Source organism: Orycteropus afer, unplaced genomic scaffold, assembly GCF_000298275.1.
Source record: "Orycteropus afer afer isolate SDZICR_OR568_19922 unplaced genomic scaffold, OryAfe1.0 scaffold00051, whole genome shotgun sequence".
Lineage (NCBI taxonomy): Eukaryota > Metazoa > Chordata > Mammalia > Tubulidentata > Orycteropodidae > Orycteropus > Orycteropus afer.
The window spans coordinates 9044120-9063498 of record NW_006921638.1 but is presented as its reverse complement, the minus strand read 5'-3'; the positions used below and the strand labels follow the sequence as shown (position 1 = coordinate 9063498).

Here is a 19379-nt window from a genome sequence, read left to right as displayed (position 1 = left end):
GATCCAGATTGCATCATCATTATTTAAAGAGATGGAAAAATTAATCACCAACTTTCTATGGAAAGAAAGAGACCTCAGATAACAAAGCATAACTAAAGAAGAACAACAAAGTAGGAGGTCTCATACTCCTCAATCTCAAAACCTACCACACAGCCACAGTAGTCAAAACAACCCGGTATTGGTACAATGACATAGAGCAATGGAACCTAACTGTGAACACAGAAGTAAATTCATTCACCTACAAACAGCTGATCTTTGACAGATGGCTGAAATTCATTAAATAGGGATGAGATCATTTCTTTAACAAATGGTGCTGGCAAAACGGGATATTCATTTGCACAAAATGAAACAGGATCGATATTTCACATCATATACAAAAACTAAATCAAGATGCATGTAAAACCTAAAACCATAAAGATCATCAAAGAAAAAGTAAACTTAGGGCCTTAATACATGGCATAAATACAGTAACAAAAATAACTAAAAATGCACAAACAGTAGAAGACAAACTAGACAATGGCAATCTCACAAAAATTAAACATTTATGCACATCAAAAGCGTTCACCAAAAGAGTAAAAAGGGAATCTATGGACAGGGAGAAAAATTTTGGCAATGGTATACTGGACAAGGGACTCATTTCTAAAATATACAGAAAACTTCAACACCTCAACAACAGAAAGGGAAACAATCCAATTAAAACATGGGCAGAGGATATGAACAGACATTTTACCAAAAAAGACATTCATGCAGCTAACAAACACATGGAGAAATGCACGTGATCATTAGCCATTAGGTAGAAGCAAATCAAAATAACAATGAGATATCATCTTACATCAGTATTAATAGCAAAGTTAAGAAAAAAAAAGATCAACAAATGCTGGTGAAGATGTGGAGAGACTGAGATTCTCATACACTGCTGGTGGGATTGTAAAATGGTACAACCACTGTGGAAACTAGTATGGACCTTCCTTAAGAAGTTGGAAATAGAAATACCATATGATCCAGCAATCTCACTGCTAGGTATATATCCTAGAGAAATAAGAGCCATGACACATGCATACTCATGTTCATTGTAGCATTATTCACAATAATAAAAAAGATGGAAACAACCTAAGTGCTCATCAATGGATGAATAGATCAACAAGCTAGGGTATATACAAACAATGGAATACTATGCAATGTTAAAGAATAACAGTGAAACTGTGAAAAATCTTGTAACATGGATGATCTTTAGAGGACATTATGCTGAGTGAAATTACTCAATCACAAAAGGACAAATATTATATGAGATCACTACTATAAAAAGTTAAAAAAAAAAAAGGTTTACACACAGAAAGGATCATTATTTGAATGTTACCAGAGGTATGAGGGGAAAAGAGGGGAAATCACTAACTAGAGGGTAGACATTTATTAAACTGGGGAAAGGGAAAGGCAATTACAATAAGAGGGAAGACAGCAGAAAATGATCAAGGCAGTGAAAACAGTGAATATTATTACATACATAATCTTACAATAACAATGCTAATAATATTAGTATATAAATAAGACACCCAAGCTGAACAGGGATGGGAAGGTGAATGGGACCATACCCATGAATGTATATATAGGTCTGACAGAAGGTATCTCTGTGTATTTACATACTGCAAAAGGGACAAGGAAACCACATCTTCTGACCTCCTCTAAGCCCACAAGAGGAGAACAGAATCACTATGAGTGGCCCAAGGCCTATTCCTGCAAGGCCAGACATGCTGCCCCCCTCCAGCCCTTTCCCCAACCCTGACACCAACTGTTACTCCCACGGCACTCACTACTTTTCTGCTGGGCTTGACAATTCGTTGCAGTGGCCACGCAGAACTCACAGACACAACTCACAGATTATGGGGTTTATTAGGGAAACAATAGGCTACAACTCAAATTCAGGAATGTGCTCAGGATTCAGTTCCTCGGTCAGGACAGTCTCCCCTCTGCCATTCCCTTAGACATGCCTCTGTGGCCCTTGGCCTTTCTGCCTGGCCTCTGCTTCCGTGGGCCAGGTAAGCCTGCCACTCTGTCTTGTGCCACTGCTGCTGTCTTGCAGCCAGACGTATCTTTTTCAGTAACGGGTGGGTCTCTCAGCCATGGATTGGACTCTCAGGCACAGGCTGGACTCTCAGCCACATATCTCTCTTGGCTAGCAGTGAGAGATATTCCCCCTCTCTGCTTCTAGGAGGGCTCACTTTAAGCCTGGCAGAGTGGCAAAACCAACATCAGAATTCCACACACCTAAGAGAGAACGAACTTCCCAGAAAATTGCTTTGTGCTGCTCACAACAGAAATACATCAGGTTGATAATTTTAACAATCAGGAGCTACTTAGTTGCTCATGGCAAATTTCACCACAGAGTTTACAAAGATTTATGGCTAGAAAAGCCATACTATGTAATTTACTACACTGCACACATGCTGCAAATATATCCATGAATGCAGTAGAGCATACTGGGGACAACCTTATGAAAACTTCTCAGTCATAACAAAACACCTTGAACGAATGAGTTGCTGGGCCTGAGGGCTCAGACCATAGTCCCAGGGGAGACGAAGGTCATTTGGCATAACATAGTTCACAAAGACAACGTTCTACATATATCTTTGTGATGTGGGGTCTTAAAAGCTTGTGAGAGGCCGTCCAACACGCACCTACTGGCCTCTCTCAGTCTGGAGCAAAGAAGAGTAAAGAAAATCAAAGATGCAGGGAACACAGTCCAAAGGGGTAATGGACCATGTGAACCCCAGCCTTTACAGCCCAGAAAAACTAGATGGTGCCCAGCTACCACTGCTAACCACTCTGAAAGGGATTACAATATGAGGTTCCAGATAGAGTGGGAGAAAAATGTGGAACAAAACTCAAATCATAAAAAAAAGAAACGGCTTACTGGTCTGATGAAGACTCACAGACCCCCAAGATTATGGTCCTTGGACACCCTTCAAGCTAGGAAATGAAGTCAACTTTCTGTGTTTCAACTTTTAGCCAAACTATAGTCAGACCTACAAGGTGAGCAGTGATACTAGGAGGGGATGCCCTCACTAGAAGAATCAACCACTGAATAGATCAAGAGGGCAGTAGTTGTCCAGGGATAGAGCTAGGAACGTACGTAGCAAGGGATGCGAAGGAAGGGAGGACAAAGGGAAGTGCTGGGTGTGTGGGGAATTGGGAAGAGTGCTGTTGCATTGTGGGGACTGCAGTGAATGCCACAAAACAGAATGTTTGGGTTATTTAATAGAAAACTAATTTTCACTGTAACCTTTCATCCAAATCACAATTTAAAAAAAGCAAAAACAACAAAACCTAACAAACAAAAAGCAAATTTAGAACTCGACATCATATTTTATTGTGTGAATATATCATAATTTCTATAAGACTATAAAAATTTTGAATCATATTGAATGTTTAGAATAAAATTATTTTTATATAAATTTATTTTTTTTAAAAAAAGGAATCTGACAGGGAGACATGGAGCATTCCCAGAGGAGCAGGTGACATAAGGAAAATTTATAAAAAAGGAAGCAGAAAAAAAGTCAGAATTTCACAGTTTTTTTGAGTATGTTTCACATGGTCTCCTGCTTTATGGCTTCTATTATTCTGCAATGTTCAGTCCAGTTTTCACTATGTCAAACATATTCTATTGAATTATTTGAAAATAAATACAAGTACAACCATAGGAAATATACTACATTAAATATAGAGCATTCTATTTAAGATTTTTGGTCTAAAGTATGATCTGAATGAAATCACAACTTACCACATAAAATCAAACACAATACACTAAAATTTTAAAACATATTAATTGCTTATTATGGTAAGTAAGTAATCCTATTCTGCTGGCAACAAATAATACTTGTCTAAATACTTTACACTTTCTTCAAGCAAAGGAAATATAAGGAAGCACTATAAAATCAGTAAACATTGAAACTTAGGCATTCCCTAGATTAGAAAAGAGTTTGTCATTATTATGCCTCCTGGACTTAGGAATGCAGCACTACAGGTTTACAACAACAGGAAAAAATTATTACTAAATACAAACCCAGCCCTTATAAGTTTAAGATTCTTCCCTGATGAAATTGTTTAGGATTAAACTAATGAAGCTGTGGCAAATAGATTTAGCATTTGACACAGCAATAAGCAATTACTTTACTAATAGTACTTTGAAAATAAATAAAACTTATTTTAAATCTTTGTATTGTTACTCTTCTCCTGCTATCCCTTCTCCTTTAATGTGAAAGAGCTTTTGTATGTTTAATATATCTACCCAGCTACCTTATAGGCCCTTGCCTCTAACTCTGCCAAAATAAACAAAAGGCCATTTTTCATTTCAATATTTAGCTTTCATCTATTTATTTTTAAGTTATCTTCCATTATTAGCACTTACAGCAAGCACCACAACATATACCATCAGTTTGAGAGACAAAATCTAAATAGATGTTCAATACTTTAGTTTCATTAAGTCTTTGACTTCATATCTAGTAGCCCTCACAACTTCTCAATTCACTTACGGCAATGTCTCATACATTGTTATTACTCAGGGCTGAGTGCTTTACCTCTGACATCTTAAGCAGCAATATTCTACTTTCTGATTACAATCTTTTATATTTCTTTTAGGAGGAACCTGTCCCTGGAGAAAGATATCACGCTTGGTAAAGTATAGGGTCAGCGAAAAAGAGGAAGACTCTTAATGAAATTGATCAACATAGTGGCTGCAACAATGAACTCAAACATAGCAATGACTGTGAGGATGGTGCAGGACTGTGTGGTGTTTTGCTCCGTCACTATGAGCTGGAACTGACTTGATGGCACCTAACAACATACTTTCTTAAATTTTCTTATTCAATTACATTGCCCTGTGATCATCTAAAAATGTATGGTTTCTGGATTCTTCCTTTTTCTTTCAATAGATTTATCTTTTCAACTTTATGTCCTGCCCTCCTTAGCCTATCTTATCATTTATCACTTCATCCACTCTTTTGTTAGTCCCCCAACTTCTCTGTTCTTTGTCATTTTAGTCCCTCAAATCCATAATCCTGGATCATTTTAATCCTTTGCTTTCTGTGCTCCTACAGCTGACTGTCCTAAAGAAATGGATACGACTATACCAATTTATGGCATTCATCTTCCAGCTAAGTCCTAGGATTGCTTGCCTTTGTTCTTTTCCTTGTCCTTATTCAGTTCTCTCTCCCATTCCCTTCAGGATCTAGCCTAAATCTTTGACATTCCTTTTAAAGGTTCCTGCCTTCTCCCTTTCAGATGACTACATTAACTCCTACTTTACAGAAAAACATAATGGAACCATTATTTGTGGACTCAATTCATTTACATTCATTCTTCTTCTCTTCTTCACTCTTGTCTACAAGCACAAGGTGACCATCTTCCTATTCTTCCACAGACACTATATAGTCTCCCTTCCTATCTTCTCCAGAACCCTGTTCCATAGAACGATTATTTTTGTACTGACTACTTCCATTTAGTCCATAAACATGCTGAAGTATCTCTCATTTTTCAAAAACAAAACCAAAACTCTTAATCTACCTCCTTCTCTTTTCAACTGTAATTACCATGTTTCTTATTCATGTTTCTTTAAATATCACTCTATAGTCTAAACTTCAATGCTTCTTTACCTTTGTATTGTTACTCTTCTCCTGCTATCCCTTCTCCTTTAATGTGAAAGAGCTTTTGTAAGTTTAATATATCTACTCAGCTATCTTATAGGCCCCTGCCTCTAACTCTGCCAAAATAAACAAAAGGCCATTTTTCATTTCCATATATAGCTTTTATCTATCTATTTTTAAGTTATTTTCCATTATGGCACTTATAGCAAGCACCACAACATATACCATCAGTTTGATTCAATTCACAGAAAACTGACTTCTACTCTGTTAAAGTACTCTTCTGGAGTATACTAATGAACACCTAAATACAAACATAACAGGCTTCTTTCAGTCCTTATCTTAATCAATAAGCAATATTTGACTTTATTTTTCTTTTTGGAAATCTTCCTTGGTTTCAGTGACATCATTCTTTTTGATTTCACTCCAACCTCTTCAACTTCTTGGTTTAAGAAGAAATTGATCATAACACTCATTGAGCACTAACATAGCCAAAATTTGTGCTAAGAGTTGTACATACAATCCTTTGAGGTAGGTACTATAATTTCCATTTTACAAAAATGAAATAGACTTGGGAAGGTTCATTGATATAAGATCATATAAGACATGGCTGTCTAACTGTAAATTCAAGTAGCTTTAACTACTGTACTATCAGGAATTTAAGTAGCAATGAGAAGGGTATTTGAGAAGCATATATTTGAGCTAGTGATTTTAACACTTTAGAGTGCTAGCTTTATATAGATAAAAAGAACCCCTTTGAAAAGGAAATATTTTTTACTTTTTAATTTTTAAATATCTTTCAATAACCTATTACCTCATTTAGTGAATTCTTATATTGCAAGCTTGAGATTGTTGAATCATAGTAATCAAAAATATACAGGCACTATACATACCAAAACCAAACCCATCATTATCGAGTCAGATCCAACTCACAGTGACTCCTCCTTGGGTTTCCGAGGTAGTATCACTATGGAAGAAGATTGCCCAACCTTCCTTCCGAGGAGTGGCTGGTGGGTTTGAACGCCAGTTTTCTGGTTAGCAGTGAAATGCCTTAGGCGCTACGCCACCAGAGCTCTTGGCACTACACATAAGAGTGTTTTTCAAACATCTTTTTACCATGATTCACTGTGAGAATATAGATATTACATATAACCCAAAACATAATCTTACTTTTCCCTCTTTCTTCCTCTCCACACACAAATTGGAAAATTGAAACATAAGCATCACAAACAATATTTACTTTTACTATATGAGGTACACTCTGACATTTCTATTCTATTCTATTTCTTTTCATTAAAATATGATAATTATGATCTACTGAATTGATTTTACAACTACTCCTGGAGCATAAATTAAGTCTATTAAAAATCCTTCAGGGTGGTCCTTTAGAAATTTCATATATTATATTAAGTGAAAGGTTGTTGATACCGTTATGCATATATTATTTTAAAAATATATGTAATTTCAGGGGTAGTTAATAGATTGGCAAATAGTCTAACCGGAAGCCAAGTTCCATTTAGACAACTGATAGATGTAAATTTTATAACTCCAATGGGAGTGCAAACTTAAGGAAATGAGGTAGAATAATGAATATTTGATGGCTTAATTACTTTAAAATTACAAAAATGATTTAAAAATATATTGTTTAATTTAACTGAGGTATTTCCTCATTCATCTTTGTGAAATTAGGTAAAAACATTTGCCAAGCAAACTAAATTTATTTCACTAGAGGCTAAAAATAATTTTACCTGTAGTAAACTCGAAGTGTCTGGATTTCTTCTTCCAGTTTTTTGTATTGTTGAACTGCAGTTTCTCTGGCCTGTTGCATTGATAATAACTTTGCCTGAAAGTAATATTTTAAGATAATTAAGTATTAGTTTTGGTGTGTTGAAATACAGCACTATAGAATAAAGTTTTCAACTTTAAGTTATTGGTAGTTTTAAAATGTATCAATATTTTTAGCAGTGTCTTATAATTACCACAGAACAATTTAATTATATCAATAGTGAAAACATTAAAAACATAAACATACTAAATTTACCAACTTTGCTCATTACTAAACTTTAATCCTATTTATCTGTATCATCAGATACATTTACATGCCCTTCTGCAATGTTTAACCTTATACACAGAATTCAGAATGTGGAACATGGGTTCAGAGCAATATCTAGAATAGAGATAAGCACAATGGGTGTTTAACATACAAATTTAATGTGGCTCCACTGGTTAACCACACTAGATTTTCTTTTAACTTTATTAATAGTAGAACTCAGAAAATTCTAAACATGTTGCCAGGCCATCTTCCATATTTCATATAAAAAATTTACAAGACTACAATCTGATTTTTACAGATATGATTTAACCTTTTCAATTCCTTTTCTGCAGAGACAAAAAAAAGGTCCCTAAAGAATAATGGCAGGAATCTTGAACACTAGGGATGGTCTCATCTCTCCTGGACTATAATATTCAAGTTTTAAAGAGTATTTTTCAAAAGAGTTCAAAAGTTGTATTAGTTAACTAGGGCTGCTGTATGATTAAGTACCACAAGTGGCACTTTTAAAGAAAAAAAAACATATATTTTTTCACAATTCTGGAGACTAAAAGTCCAAATCAGAACCTCAGCCTTGTGGATTTCTTCCTGATCAGTAGCCCTGGGCATTCCTTGTACATGATCTTCACATGAGTCTATCCTTCCCTATGTATGTGCCTCTGTGCCTATTCTGGTCTGTTTAGAAATCAAAAGTGAGCTTAGGATCCGGCCTACACTAGTATGACCTCATTAACATAATAAAAGACAAACCATATTTCCAAACAGGATCACATCCACAGGTACAAGGACCAGGAATTCAACACACATTTTGGGGCGGGGGGTGGGGTGATGGGGTGGCTTAATTCAATGCATAACACTAGTAATGTAAAAAGAATTTATCACCTCTTACCCTCATTCATAACTTTTAAATTATGGTAGTGGTACAGCAGGATTCAGTCTTGTGTATTAAAAATTTAACTTGCATGAAATGGTTGTCTTTACCTTTATATGGTTTTTTATATATAACACCTTGCAAATTGCTGTCACAACCTTACAAACTACACAGAAGCCTATAATTAAAAAGGAACTGAAAGTGTGGAGGCAGAAGTTTAGTATTGTGCTGAACTCATAGGATTTTACTGTACAAAAATGCAATCATAAGACAAATCTTGATATATTGATTATAGGAAAATTAGTATAAGTGAACATTAGATAATGTATTATTATTATTAGGCATTTTAATAATGGAGAATTACGAAAGCATGAAGTAGTTTGGGTTTTTGCATACAGTTTAGTCACTAATGTATAAATTTGTTCTCTTTACTACATCTGTGGAAAGAGACAATGGTGAAGCTCAATATCATCAGTCAAAACAATGCCAGGAGCTGACTGTGGAAAAGACCATCAACTGGTCATATGTAAGTTCAAATTGAAGCTGAAGAAAATTAAAACAAGTCCACGAGAGCCAAAACACAACCTAGATTATATCCAACTTGAATTTAGAGACTATATGAAGAATAGATTTGATGCATTGGACATCAATGACTGAAGACCAAATGAGTTGTGGGATGAACATCATACATGAAGAAAGAAAAAAGGTCATTAAAAAGAAAAGAAAGGAAGTAAAGACCAAAATGGATGTCACAAGAGATTCTGAAATGTGCTCTTGAAAGGAGAACAGCTAAAGAGAGAGGAAGAAATGACAAAGTAAAAGACCTGAATGGAAGATTTCAAAGGGAGGCTTGAGAAGACAAGTATCATAACAAAATGTGCAAAGACATGGACTTAGAAAATCAAAGGGGAAAAAACACACTCAGCATTTCTCAAACTGAAAAAATTGAAGAAAAAATTCAAGCCTAGAGTTGGCAATATTGAAGTACTCTGTGGGCAAAATATTAAATGATGCAGGAGGCATCAAAAGAAGATGGAAGGAATACAGAGTCACTGAACCAAAAAGAAATTTTGACATTCCATCATTTCCAGAGGTAGCATACGATCAGAACCAACAGTTTTGTAGGAACAAGTACAAGCTGCACTGAAGCAGTTGGCAAAAAACAAGGCTCCAGGAATTGACATAATACCCACTGAGATGTTTCAACAAGCGAAAGCAGTGCTAGAGGTGCTTACTCATTTATGCCAAGAAATTTGGAACACAGCTGCCTGGCCAACTGACTGAAAGAGATCCTTATTTGTGCCCATTCTAAAGAAAGGTGATCCAACAGAATGTAGGCATTATTGAACAATAACATTAATATCATATGCAAGTGAAATTTTTCTGAAAATAATTAAAACATGGTTGCAGCAGTACCTTGACAGAGAACTCCCAGAAATTCAAGCTGGATTCAGAAGAAGATATGGAATGAGGGATATCATTGCTGGTGTCAGATGGATCTTGGCTGAACGCAAAGAATACCAGAAAACTGTTTACCTGTGTTTTATTGACTATGGAAAGGCATTAGACTGTGTGGATCATAGCAAATTATGGACACTATTGTGAAGAATGAGTAACTTCAGAATACTTAATTATGCTCATGAGGAACCTGTACATAGGCCAAGCGGCAGTCATTCGAACAGAACAAGGGGGTACTGCATGGTTTAAAATCAGGAAAGGTGTGCATCAGGGTTGTATACTTTCTCCATACCTATTCTATCTGTATGCTGAACAAATGATCCAAGAAGCTGCATCCAAGAACACAGTGTCAAGATTGGCGAAAGACTTAACAACCTGCAATATGAAGATGACAACATTTGCTTGCTCAAAGTGAAGATGACTTGAAGTACTTACTGATGAAGATCGAACACTTCAGTCTGCAGTATGGTTTATGCCTCAAGTTAAAGAAAACAATCCTCACAACTGGACCAATAACCAACATCATGATAAATAGAGAAAAGATTGAGATTGTCAAGGATTTTATTTTCTGTGTATCTGCAATCAACACCCATGGAAGTAGCAGTCAAGAAATAAGAAGACATATTGCACTGGGCAAATCTGCTGCAAAAGACCTCTTTAAAGTGTTAAAGAGCAAAGATGTCACTTTGAAGACTAAGGTATGCCAGATCCAATTCACTGTCTTTTCAAGAGCCTAGTAGCCAATATGAATTGCAGTGTTGGTGAAGAACACTGAATATACCATGGACTGCCAGAAGAATGTAGAAATTTGCTTAGATGAAGTACAACCAGAATGCTCTTTAGAAGTGAGAATGGCCAGACTTCACCTCTCATACTTTGACCACGTTATCAGCAGGGACCAGTCCCTGGAGAAGGATATCATGCTTGGTAAAGTAGAGGATCAGTGAAAAATAAGATCTTCAATGAGATGGACTGACACAGTGGCTGCAACAATGGGCTCACACATAGCAATACTGTGAAGATGGCACAAGACTGCAGTGTTTCATTCTGTTCTACATAGGATTGCCATGAGTGAAAACTGACTCAACGGTTTCTAACATTCCACAGTGACAGTGATCCTGCTTATTCTTTGATGCTGAAATGAACTTTCTTCCATCACTACCCAAGGGCCAAAAGTAGGTACATACGGTAGGTTGTCTAATCGAGCACTCCATCTAGTCTCTGAGACAGATTTAAAAATAACAATAGAAGAAAATTGAATACCAGTGATATCATTTACACTCCTGGATCCAGGTAGGCCAGAGAAAATTCCAACAGATCCAGATTACCTTTTGGACTTCCAAATGGATGAATTCTTTTCTTTTCTTTTTTGCTGAAGCTAGTGTTATGGATTGAATTGTACCCCCTTCCCACAAAATATGTCTTGCAATCCTAATCCTATTACCTGTGGATGTAATCTGATGCAATGTAATCATCTTCCATAATGCAATGTAAGGGAATGCAATCAATTGATCAGTTGAGGTCATACCTGTGTAGGGTGGATCCTAAACCTTATCACACCTGATTTATATAAAAAGCAGCACAGACACAGAACACACACACACACAGAAGAAGAAATATGCCATGTGATGATTATCAAGGAACATCCTGGGCTAACAACAGGGAAGAAATAGATAAGGTCAAGACCCTCATTTGAACTTTTAGCCTCCAGAACTGTGAGCAAATAAATCTCTGTTCTTTCAAGCTACCCATTTGTGGTACAGCACTAGGAAAGTAAGACAGTTAGTCTCAGTTGGATTCCTGGTATATGCAGTGTGAAAATACATAACTAATTTAAATGTTCTGCTTACTTATATTGATTTTTTTCTTAGATTCATTATTAATATATATTTCCATTACTCTACAGATAAAAAATGAATTTCATGTAAGAAAATCACAAAAATTAGCCAACAAGGTATTTCTTTTGTTTTCTTGGCATCCTATTTCTCATATTTCTGGCAATTACCTTTGTAAAACTGTGTACTCAGTTATATGTATTGCTGTTATTGTTGTTCGGTGCTGTCGAGTCATCTCTGACTCATAGTGACCCTATGCACAGCAAAACAAAACAATGCCCAGTCTTGTGCCAGCTTCATGATCCTTGCTATGCCTGAGCCCATCATTGCAGCCACTGTGTATCTATCTTGTTGATGGCCTTCCCCTTCTTTGTTAACCCTCCACTTTACCAAGCATGATATCCTTCTCCAGGGAATGGTTCCTTCTGACATGACCAAAGTAGGTGAGATGAAGTCTGGACATTCTCGCTTCCAAGGAGTATTCTGGCTGCACTTCTTCCAGGACAGATTTGCTAGTCCTCTCAGCGGACCATGTTACTCTTAGCATTCTTCTCCAATATCACTACTCAAAAGCATCAACTCTTCTTCAATCTTCCTTATTCATTGTCCAGCTCTCACATGCGATTGAAAATATCATGGCTTGGGTTAGACACACCTTGGTCTTCAAGAAGACATCTTTCCTCTACATCACTTGAAAGAGGTCTTTTGCCCAATGCAATACATCGCTGATGTCCTGACTGTTGCTTGCACTGGTGTTGATTGTAGAACCAAGTAATATGAAATCCTTGACAACTTCAATCTTGTCTCCATCCACCACGAAGTTGTTTATTGGACCAGTTGTGAGGATTTTTGTTTTCTTTATATAGAGGTGTAATCCATACTGCAGACTATACTCTTTAATCTTCATCAGTAAGTGCTTCAAGTCATCCTCACTTTCAGCAAGCAAAGTTGTGTCATCTGTGTATCACAGGTTGTTAAGGAGTCTTCTTCCAATCCTGATGCTATGTTCTTTTTCATATAATCCAGCTCAGCATACAAACTGAATAAATATGGTTAAAAGATACAACCTTGATGCATTTCCTCCTTGATTTTGAACTATGCAGTATCCCCTTGTTCTGTTCAAACGACAGCTTCCTGATCTATGTACAGGTTCCTCATGAGTACACTCAAGTGTTCTAGAATTTTCATTCTTCTCAACGTTATCCATAATTTGTTATAATCCACACAATCAAATGCTTTTGGATAGTCAATAAAACATAAGTAAACATCTTTCTAGGGAGCTCTGGTGGCGTAGTGCCTAAGGCATTTGACTGCTAACCAGAAGGCTGGTGGTTCAAACCCACCAGGCACTCCTTGGAAGGAAGATTGTGCAACCTACTTCCATAGAGATACCACCTTGGAAATCCAAGGAGGGGTTGCTATGAGTAGGATCCGATTTGATAGCAGTGAGGTTTTTTTTTTTTTCCCCCTGGAAACATCTTTCTGATATTCTTTGCTTTCAGCCAAGATCCATCTGACATCAGCAATGAGATCCCACATTCCATGTCCTCTTCTGAATCCAGCTTGCATTTCTGGAAGCTCTCTGTCTATATACTGCTACAATCAGTTTTGAATTGTCTTCAGTAAGATTTTACTTGCATGTGATGTTAATGATATTGTTCAATAAATTCCACATTCTGTGGGATCACCTTTCTTTGGAATGGGTATAAATATGGCTCTCTTCCAGTCAGTTGGCCAAGTAGCTCTCTTCCAAATCTCTTTTGCATAGCCAACTGAGTACCTCCAATCCAGCATCTGTTTGTTGAAACATCTCAATGGGTATTCCATTAATTCATGGAGCCTTGTTCTTTGCCAATTCCTTCAGTGCAGCTTCAACTTCTTCCTTCAATACCATTGGTTCTTGATCATATGCCACCTTCTGAAATGGATGAACATTGACCAATTATTTTTGTTACAGTGACTCTGTGTATTCCATCTATCTTCTTTTGATGCTTCCAGCATCATTCAATATTTTGGCCATAGAATCTTTCAATATTACAACTCAAGGCTTCAATTTTTCCTCAGTTCTTTCAGCTTGAGAAATGCTGAGCGTGTTCTTTCCTTTTGGTTTTATAACTCTAGGTCTTTGCACATTTCATTATGGTAATTGGCTTTGTCTGCTCAAGCTGCTGTTTGTAATTTTCTGTTCAGCTCTTTTGTCATTTCTTCCTTTTGCTTTAGCTATTCTCCATTCAAGTGCACATTTCAGAGTCTCTTCTGACATCCACTTATCCACTTTGGCCTTTTTTTCCTTTCTTGTCTTTTTCATGACCTCTTTCTTTAGGGATGATGTTCTTGATGTCATCCCACAATTTCTCTGGTTTTCAGCCATTGGTGTTCAATGCATCAAATCTGTTTGCTAACCAGAAGGCTGGGGGTTCAAACCCACCAGCCACTCCTCAAAAGGAAGGTTGGGCAATCTACTTCGGTAGTGATACCATCTTGGAAACCCAAGGAGGGGTCTCTATGAGTCGGGTCCAACTCGATGGCACATAACAATAACAACAACAAATTCAGGAAGGATATTAGCAAGGTCATATTTTGGCTCTCATGGACTTGTTTTAATTGTCTTCAAGTTCAACTTGAACATCCACAATCACCTCCTGGTCTTGTTTTGGTCAAAGATTCTGAACTTCTCTATTGACTCTTGCCCAAGATATTGTCAATCTGATTCCTGTGTATTCCATCTGGTGAAGTCCATGTGTATAGTTGTCACTTACATTGTTGAAAAAAGGTATTTGCAATGAATAAGTCATTGGTCTTGCAAAATTCTATCATGTGATCTCCAGCATTATTTCTATCACCAAGGCCATATTTTCCAACTACCAGTAACTCTTCTTTGTTTCCAACTTTTGCATTCCAGTAACCAGTGATAATCAACACAACCTGATTGCATTATTTGGTCAATTTCAGACTGAAGTTGGCAGAAATCATGAATTTCCCCATCTTTGACTTTGGCGGTTGGTGGGTAAATTTGAATAACAGTAGTATTAAGTGGTCTTACTTTTAGGCATATGGATATTATCCTATTACTGACAGCATTATACTTCCAGACAGACCTTGAAACACTCTTTCTGACGATGAATGCCACACGATTCCTCTTCAATTTGTCATTCCCAGCATAGTAGATCATATGGTTGTCTGATTTGGAATGTCAAAAACCAGTCCATTTCAGCTCACTAATGTCTAGGATATTGATCTTTATGTGTTCCATTTCATTTTGACAACTTCCAATTTTCCTAGATTCATACTTCATACATTTCATGTTACAATTATTAATGGATGTTTGCAGCTGTTTCTACTTATTTTGAGTCATGCCACATCAGCCAATGGAGGTCCTGAAAGCTACCATATCATTAAGGTAGTCTCTACTCTGAGGAGTCAGCTCTTTCCCAGTCAAATTTTGAGTTCCTTCTAACCTGATGCTCTCATATTCTGGCACTATATTGGACAATGTTTCAGGGCTATTCATAAATTATATTTTATATGTACACTCATAAATAAATGCATACATTAAAAAAAAACTAATACATATCAAACTCTATGAGAATATGTAATGAAAAGTAAATCACTCTTCTACCTCCAACCCTCAGTACTAACAGCTCCCCCTCATGATATTACTAAACCAAAAAACCAAACTCACTGCCATACAGTTGATTCCGACTCATAGAGACCTTATAGGACAGAGTATACTACCGCATAATATTTCCAAAGCTGTAAATCTTTACTGGAGCAGACTACTTCATCTTTCTCCTGCAGAGCAGCTGGTAGGTTCAAATTATTGATCTTTTGGTTAGCAGTTGAATGCTTTAACCACTGCACCATCAGAGCTCTCTCATGACATTACTAGTTACTATACATGCTTTCAAAAATAGTCTATGGAACCACAAGCATATATGGATATTTGCAAATATATGCACACATTTGCAAAATTGACATCATTCTGTACACACTGGTATAAACCTTGCTTTAGATTTTAAACATATTTTGCTTCAGATTAAAAAACAAAACAAAACAAAACAATAACTACAATTCTCCCCAATCTATGTATCACATTCACTGGTCATTCTTTCCCTCTCTCCTAACCCCAAAGTAAACCAATTCCATGAGTTAGGGTTCAGTATTTTCAAGAATATTTTATACTATATTTTAATGATAAGACTATACTTCATACTATATTTTACTATATATTTATATACTTACACATAATATCCTAATCTTTACAAGTTTTATTAACTTTCACATTCACTCTCAAACTCACTGCCATTGAGTCGGATCTGACTCATAGCAACCCCTCCTTGGGTTTCTGAGGCAGTATCACTATGGAAGTAGATTGCCCAATCTTCCATCCGAGGAGTGGCTGGTGAATTTGAACTGCCAGGATACTGGTTAGCAGTCAAATGGCTTAGGCATTTGTTCTGGTTACTTAGTGCCGCTCTGACAAGAATATACCACAAATGGGATGGCCTTAACAAACAGGAGTTTCTTCTCTTACAGTCTGGAGGCTTTAAGTCCAAGTTCAAAGTGCCAGGCTCTAAAGGCTGTGTGAAAGCCCCTCCTCAACTTTGGGCTTCAGCTCTGCCTCTTGCTCCTGGCCCACTGAAGCTAGCAGCATCTCTTCACTCAGGCAGCTACTGGCTGCTGAGGCTAACAAGCCCAAGGTCAACAAATAAAATGGCACAGTCCCAATGTCACCAAACCACCTGGCAGGCCATTAATTCAAGTCCATTGTAAGTCCCAAGGTTGGCACAGCATGGCAGGTTGCTGAACAACGACATGGCTACATGCAGGATCCAAGTGTGCCATAAGCTAGAGACCATTCCCCAAGGCTTTTGCTTATATACAGGAAGCAGACCATATTCCAAAGGCAGCTACTCAGCTGCCTGTGATAGATCCCACCATGGAGTTGATCGCCAGTCTCCTCATGGGGAATAACTACCACCAGCTGCCCAGCCACTCAACCAGGCCCAGCCAAGTTGACACACAAATTTAACTATCTCAGCACTACCCCACCCTCTACATATTTCACAATTGCTTTTTAGTATTATACTTTGCACACTTATTTACATTATTCATTCTTATATTTATTTTTATGCATGCATAGTATAATCACAGATATGTTTGTACTTATTTCTACATATGATATCATGTTTTATGTTTAGCATCACTTTTTCTTTCTCTTTTTTTTTTGCTTCTGACATATGTTGGATTAAGTTTCCCATAGTTTTCCTTTTCCTGTACTGTATAGAAACTATGTATTTATATCAGACCTTAAATTTTTTGATAAACATAAATAAAACTACATTTTTTGAGCAAAGCCTACAGTTAGTCAGTATTTCTGTATACTGTGATAGTTTTAGGAGCTCTGGTGGCATAGTAGATAAGATGTTTCACTGCTAACTAGAAGGTTAGTGGTTCAAACACACCAGTACATGAGGCAATCTACTTTTGTAAAGATTTTCAAAGTCTTGGAAACCCTATGGAGTCAATGGAAGTGGGTTTTGGTTTTTGTGGGGTCATAGTTTTAGGTAAACACTTATACAAATATAACACTTTTTTGACTTAGACATTTTTAGCAAAATGTTTATCAAAGTAAAACATACATGCACAAAAGTGCAGAAATAATGTAAGTGTACACATAAATGAATTTTTTAAAGTCAGGATTACTGAGTTAAAATTTACCCAGAGTAAAAATTTACCCACTTATCCATTTATACATGGATGAATTATTTTCAATTTCAGGCTTACTGAGTTATAATTTGCACAAAGAAAAATTTAGTTCTGTAAATTTTGAAAAATTTATAGAATCATATAATAACCATCACAATCAAGTTATTGAATATGTTCAATAACAAAGTGTTTCCTGTTGCACCACTGCAATAAATGCCTTCCCTTTTAACCCTGCCTCTGGCAACCACTGATGTGATTTTTGTCCCTATGCTGTTGTTGTTGTTGTTTGCTGTCAAGTCGGACCCGACTCACAGCGACCCCTCTTTGGGTTTCCGAGGCAGTATCACTACAGAAGTAGATTGCCCCATCTTCCTTCTGAGGAGTGGCTGGTGGGTTTGAACTGCCAGCCTTCTGGATAGCAGTCAAATGCCTCAGGCACTATGCTACCAGAGCTCCCTTTGTCCCTATAGTTTTGTTTTTTCTAGTACATTACATAGGAGCTCTGGTAGCGTAATGCCTAAGGCACTTGACTACTAACCAGAAGGTTGGTGGTTCAAACCCACCAGCCACTCCTCGGAAGGAAGGTTGGGCAATCTACTTCCGTAGTGATACTGCCTCGGAAACCCAAGGAGGTGTCGCTCGATGGCACATAACAACTCAACAACAACAACAAGTACATTATATAAGTGGAATCACACACTAACAGCCTTTTGAGTCCAGTTTCTTTCACTTAACATAATGACTTTCAGATTCATCCATATTATTGGTTAACTATCACGACTTCATTCCTTTATATCAATAAGTAGTATTTATGGTATGAATATACCACAATCCGTACATCCATTCACGAGTTGATGGGCATTTGGATTGCTTTCAGTTTTGGCAATTATTAATAGCTGCTATAAATATCTGTGTGAAAGTAAACCTTCATTACTCTTAAGTAAATATTTAGGAGTGGGACTGCTGGGTCATATAGTTAAGTGTGTGTTTGACTTTATAAAATATTGCCAAACTTGTTGCCTCAATTGATATAACCTTGAAACATCTGTGCTTAACTCTAATAGCAATGTCACTTGAATGCCTACCTTGTGCTTGAAATACATTTATATAGTCTATCCATTCATTCAATCTATGATGTACTTCCTTTTATCCCTATTTTATAGGTGACAAAACCAAGATATATGGAAAGTAAGTAATTTGTAAATGTAACAAAGCTAGTGACTGATAAAACAAATACAAATTCATATCTGTCTGGTTCCAAATGTATGTCTTCCCCTTAGATGACGATGATTCCCCACAACATTGTGGGTATTCTTTAAGAAGTGTATTTTGTTCTCAAGAACCTATGATGGAGAACAAAAAAAAAGTTTATTCAAGAGTTTGAAAAATACAAATGTGTGGGTTCCAAACACTTGATTTATTTATAAATGTCACAGCTACAATTGCATGGGAAAGGACACAAAGATATGCACCAAATATTCTTTTATTTATTTTTTTCCAGTTGGTCCCCTTTCTTTTTTTTTTTTTTTTTAAAAAATTGTGCTTTAAGTGCACATTTACAGAGCAGAATTTGTTTTACATTCAACATTTCATGTACATTTGGTTTCACTCCCCAGTTACCATCCCCAACCCTAACCCACTCTCCTACTCTCCTCCTTTCCCTTCCTGGTAACCCCCCCATCCCCACCTACTGTGCCCTTCTTAGTTATGCACTCCTGTGTCTACTGCTTTTCCTTCATGTGAATGTTGCCCCTCTGGTGCCCCATGGCCAATTTACTCCAAGAGATGTATCTATGTAGAGTAGGGGGGTACATCGCCCTGGG

General features: G+C 36.9%; 1 protein-coding gene across 1 annotated transcript in view; it reads right to left on the bottom strand.

The window, feature by feature from the left end:
• Window positions 1-19379, bottom strand: part of MIPOL1 (mirror-image polydactyly 1) — a 297381-nt gene that overhangs the window by 85983 nt on the left and 192019 nt on the right. Inside the window, exon 8 of the mRNA XM_042780654.1 lies at window positions 7382-7476. Within this exon, the coding sequence (XP_042636588.1) occupies window positions 7382-7476 (95 nt within the window). The remainder of the gene's footprint in view (window positions 1-7381; window positions 7477-19379) is intronic.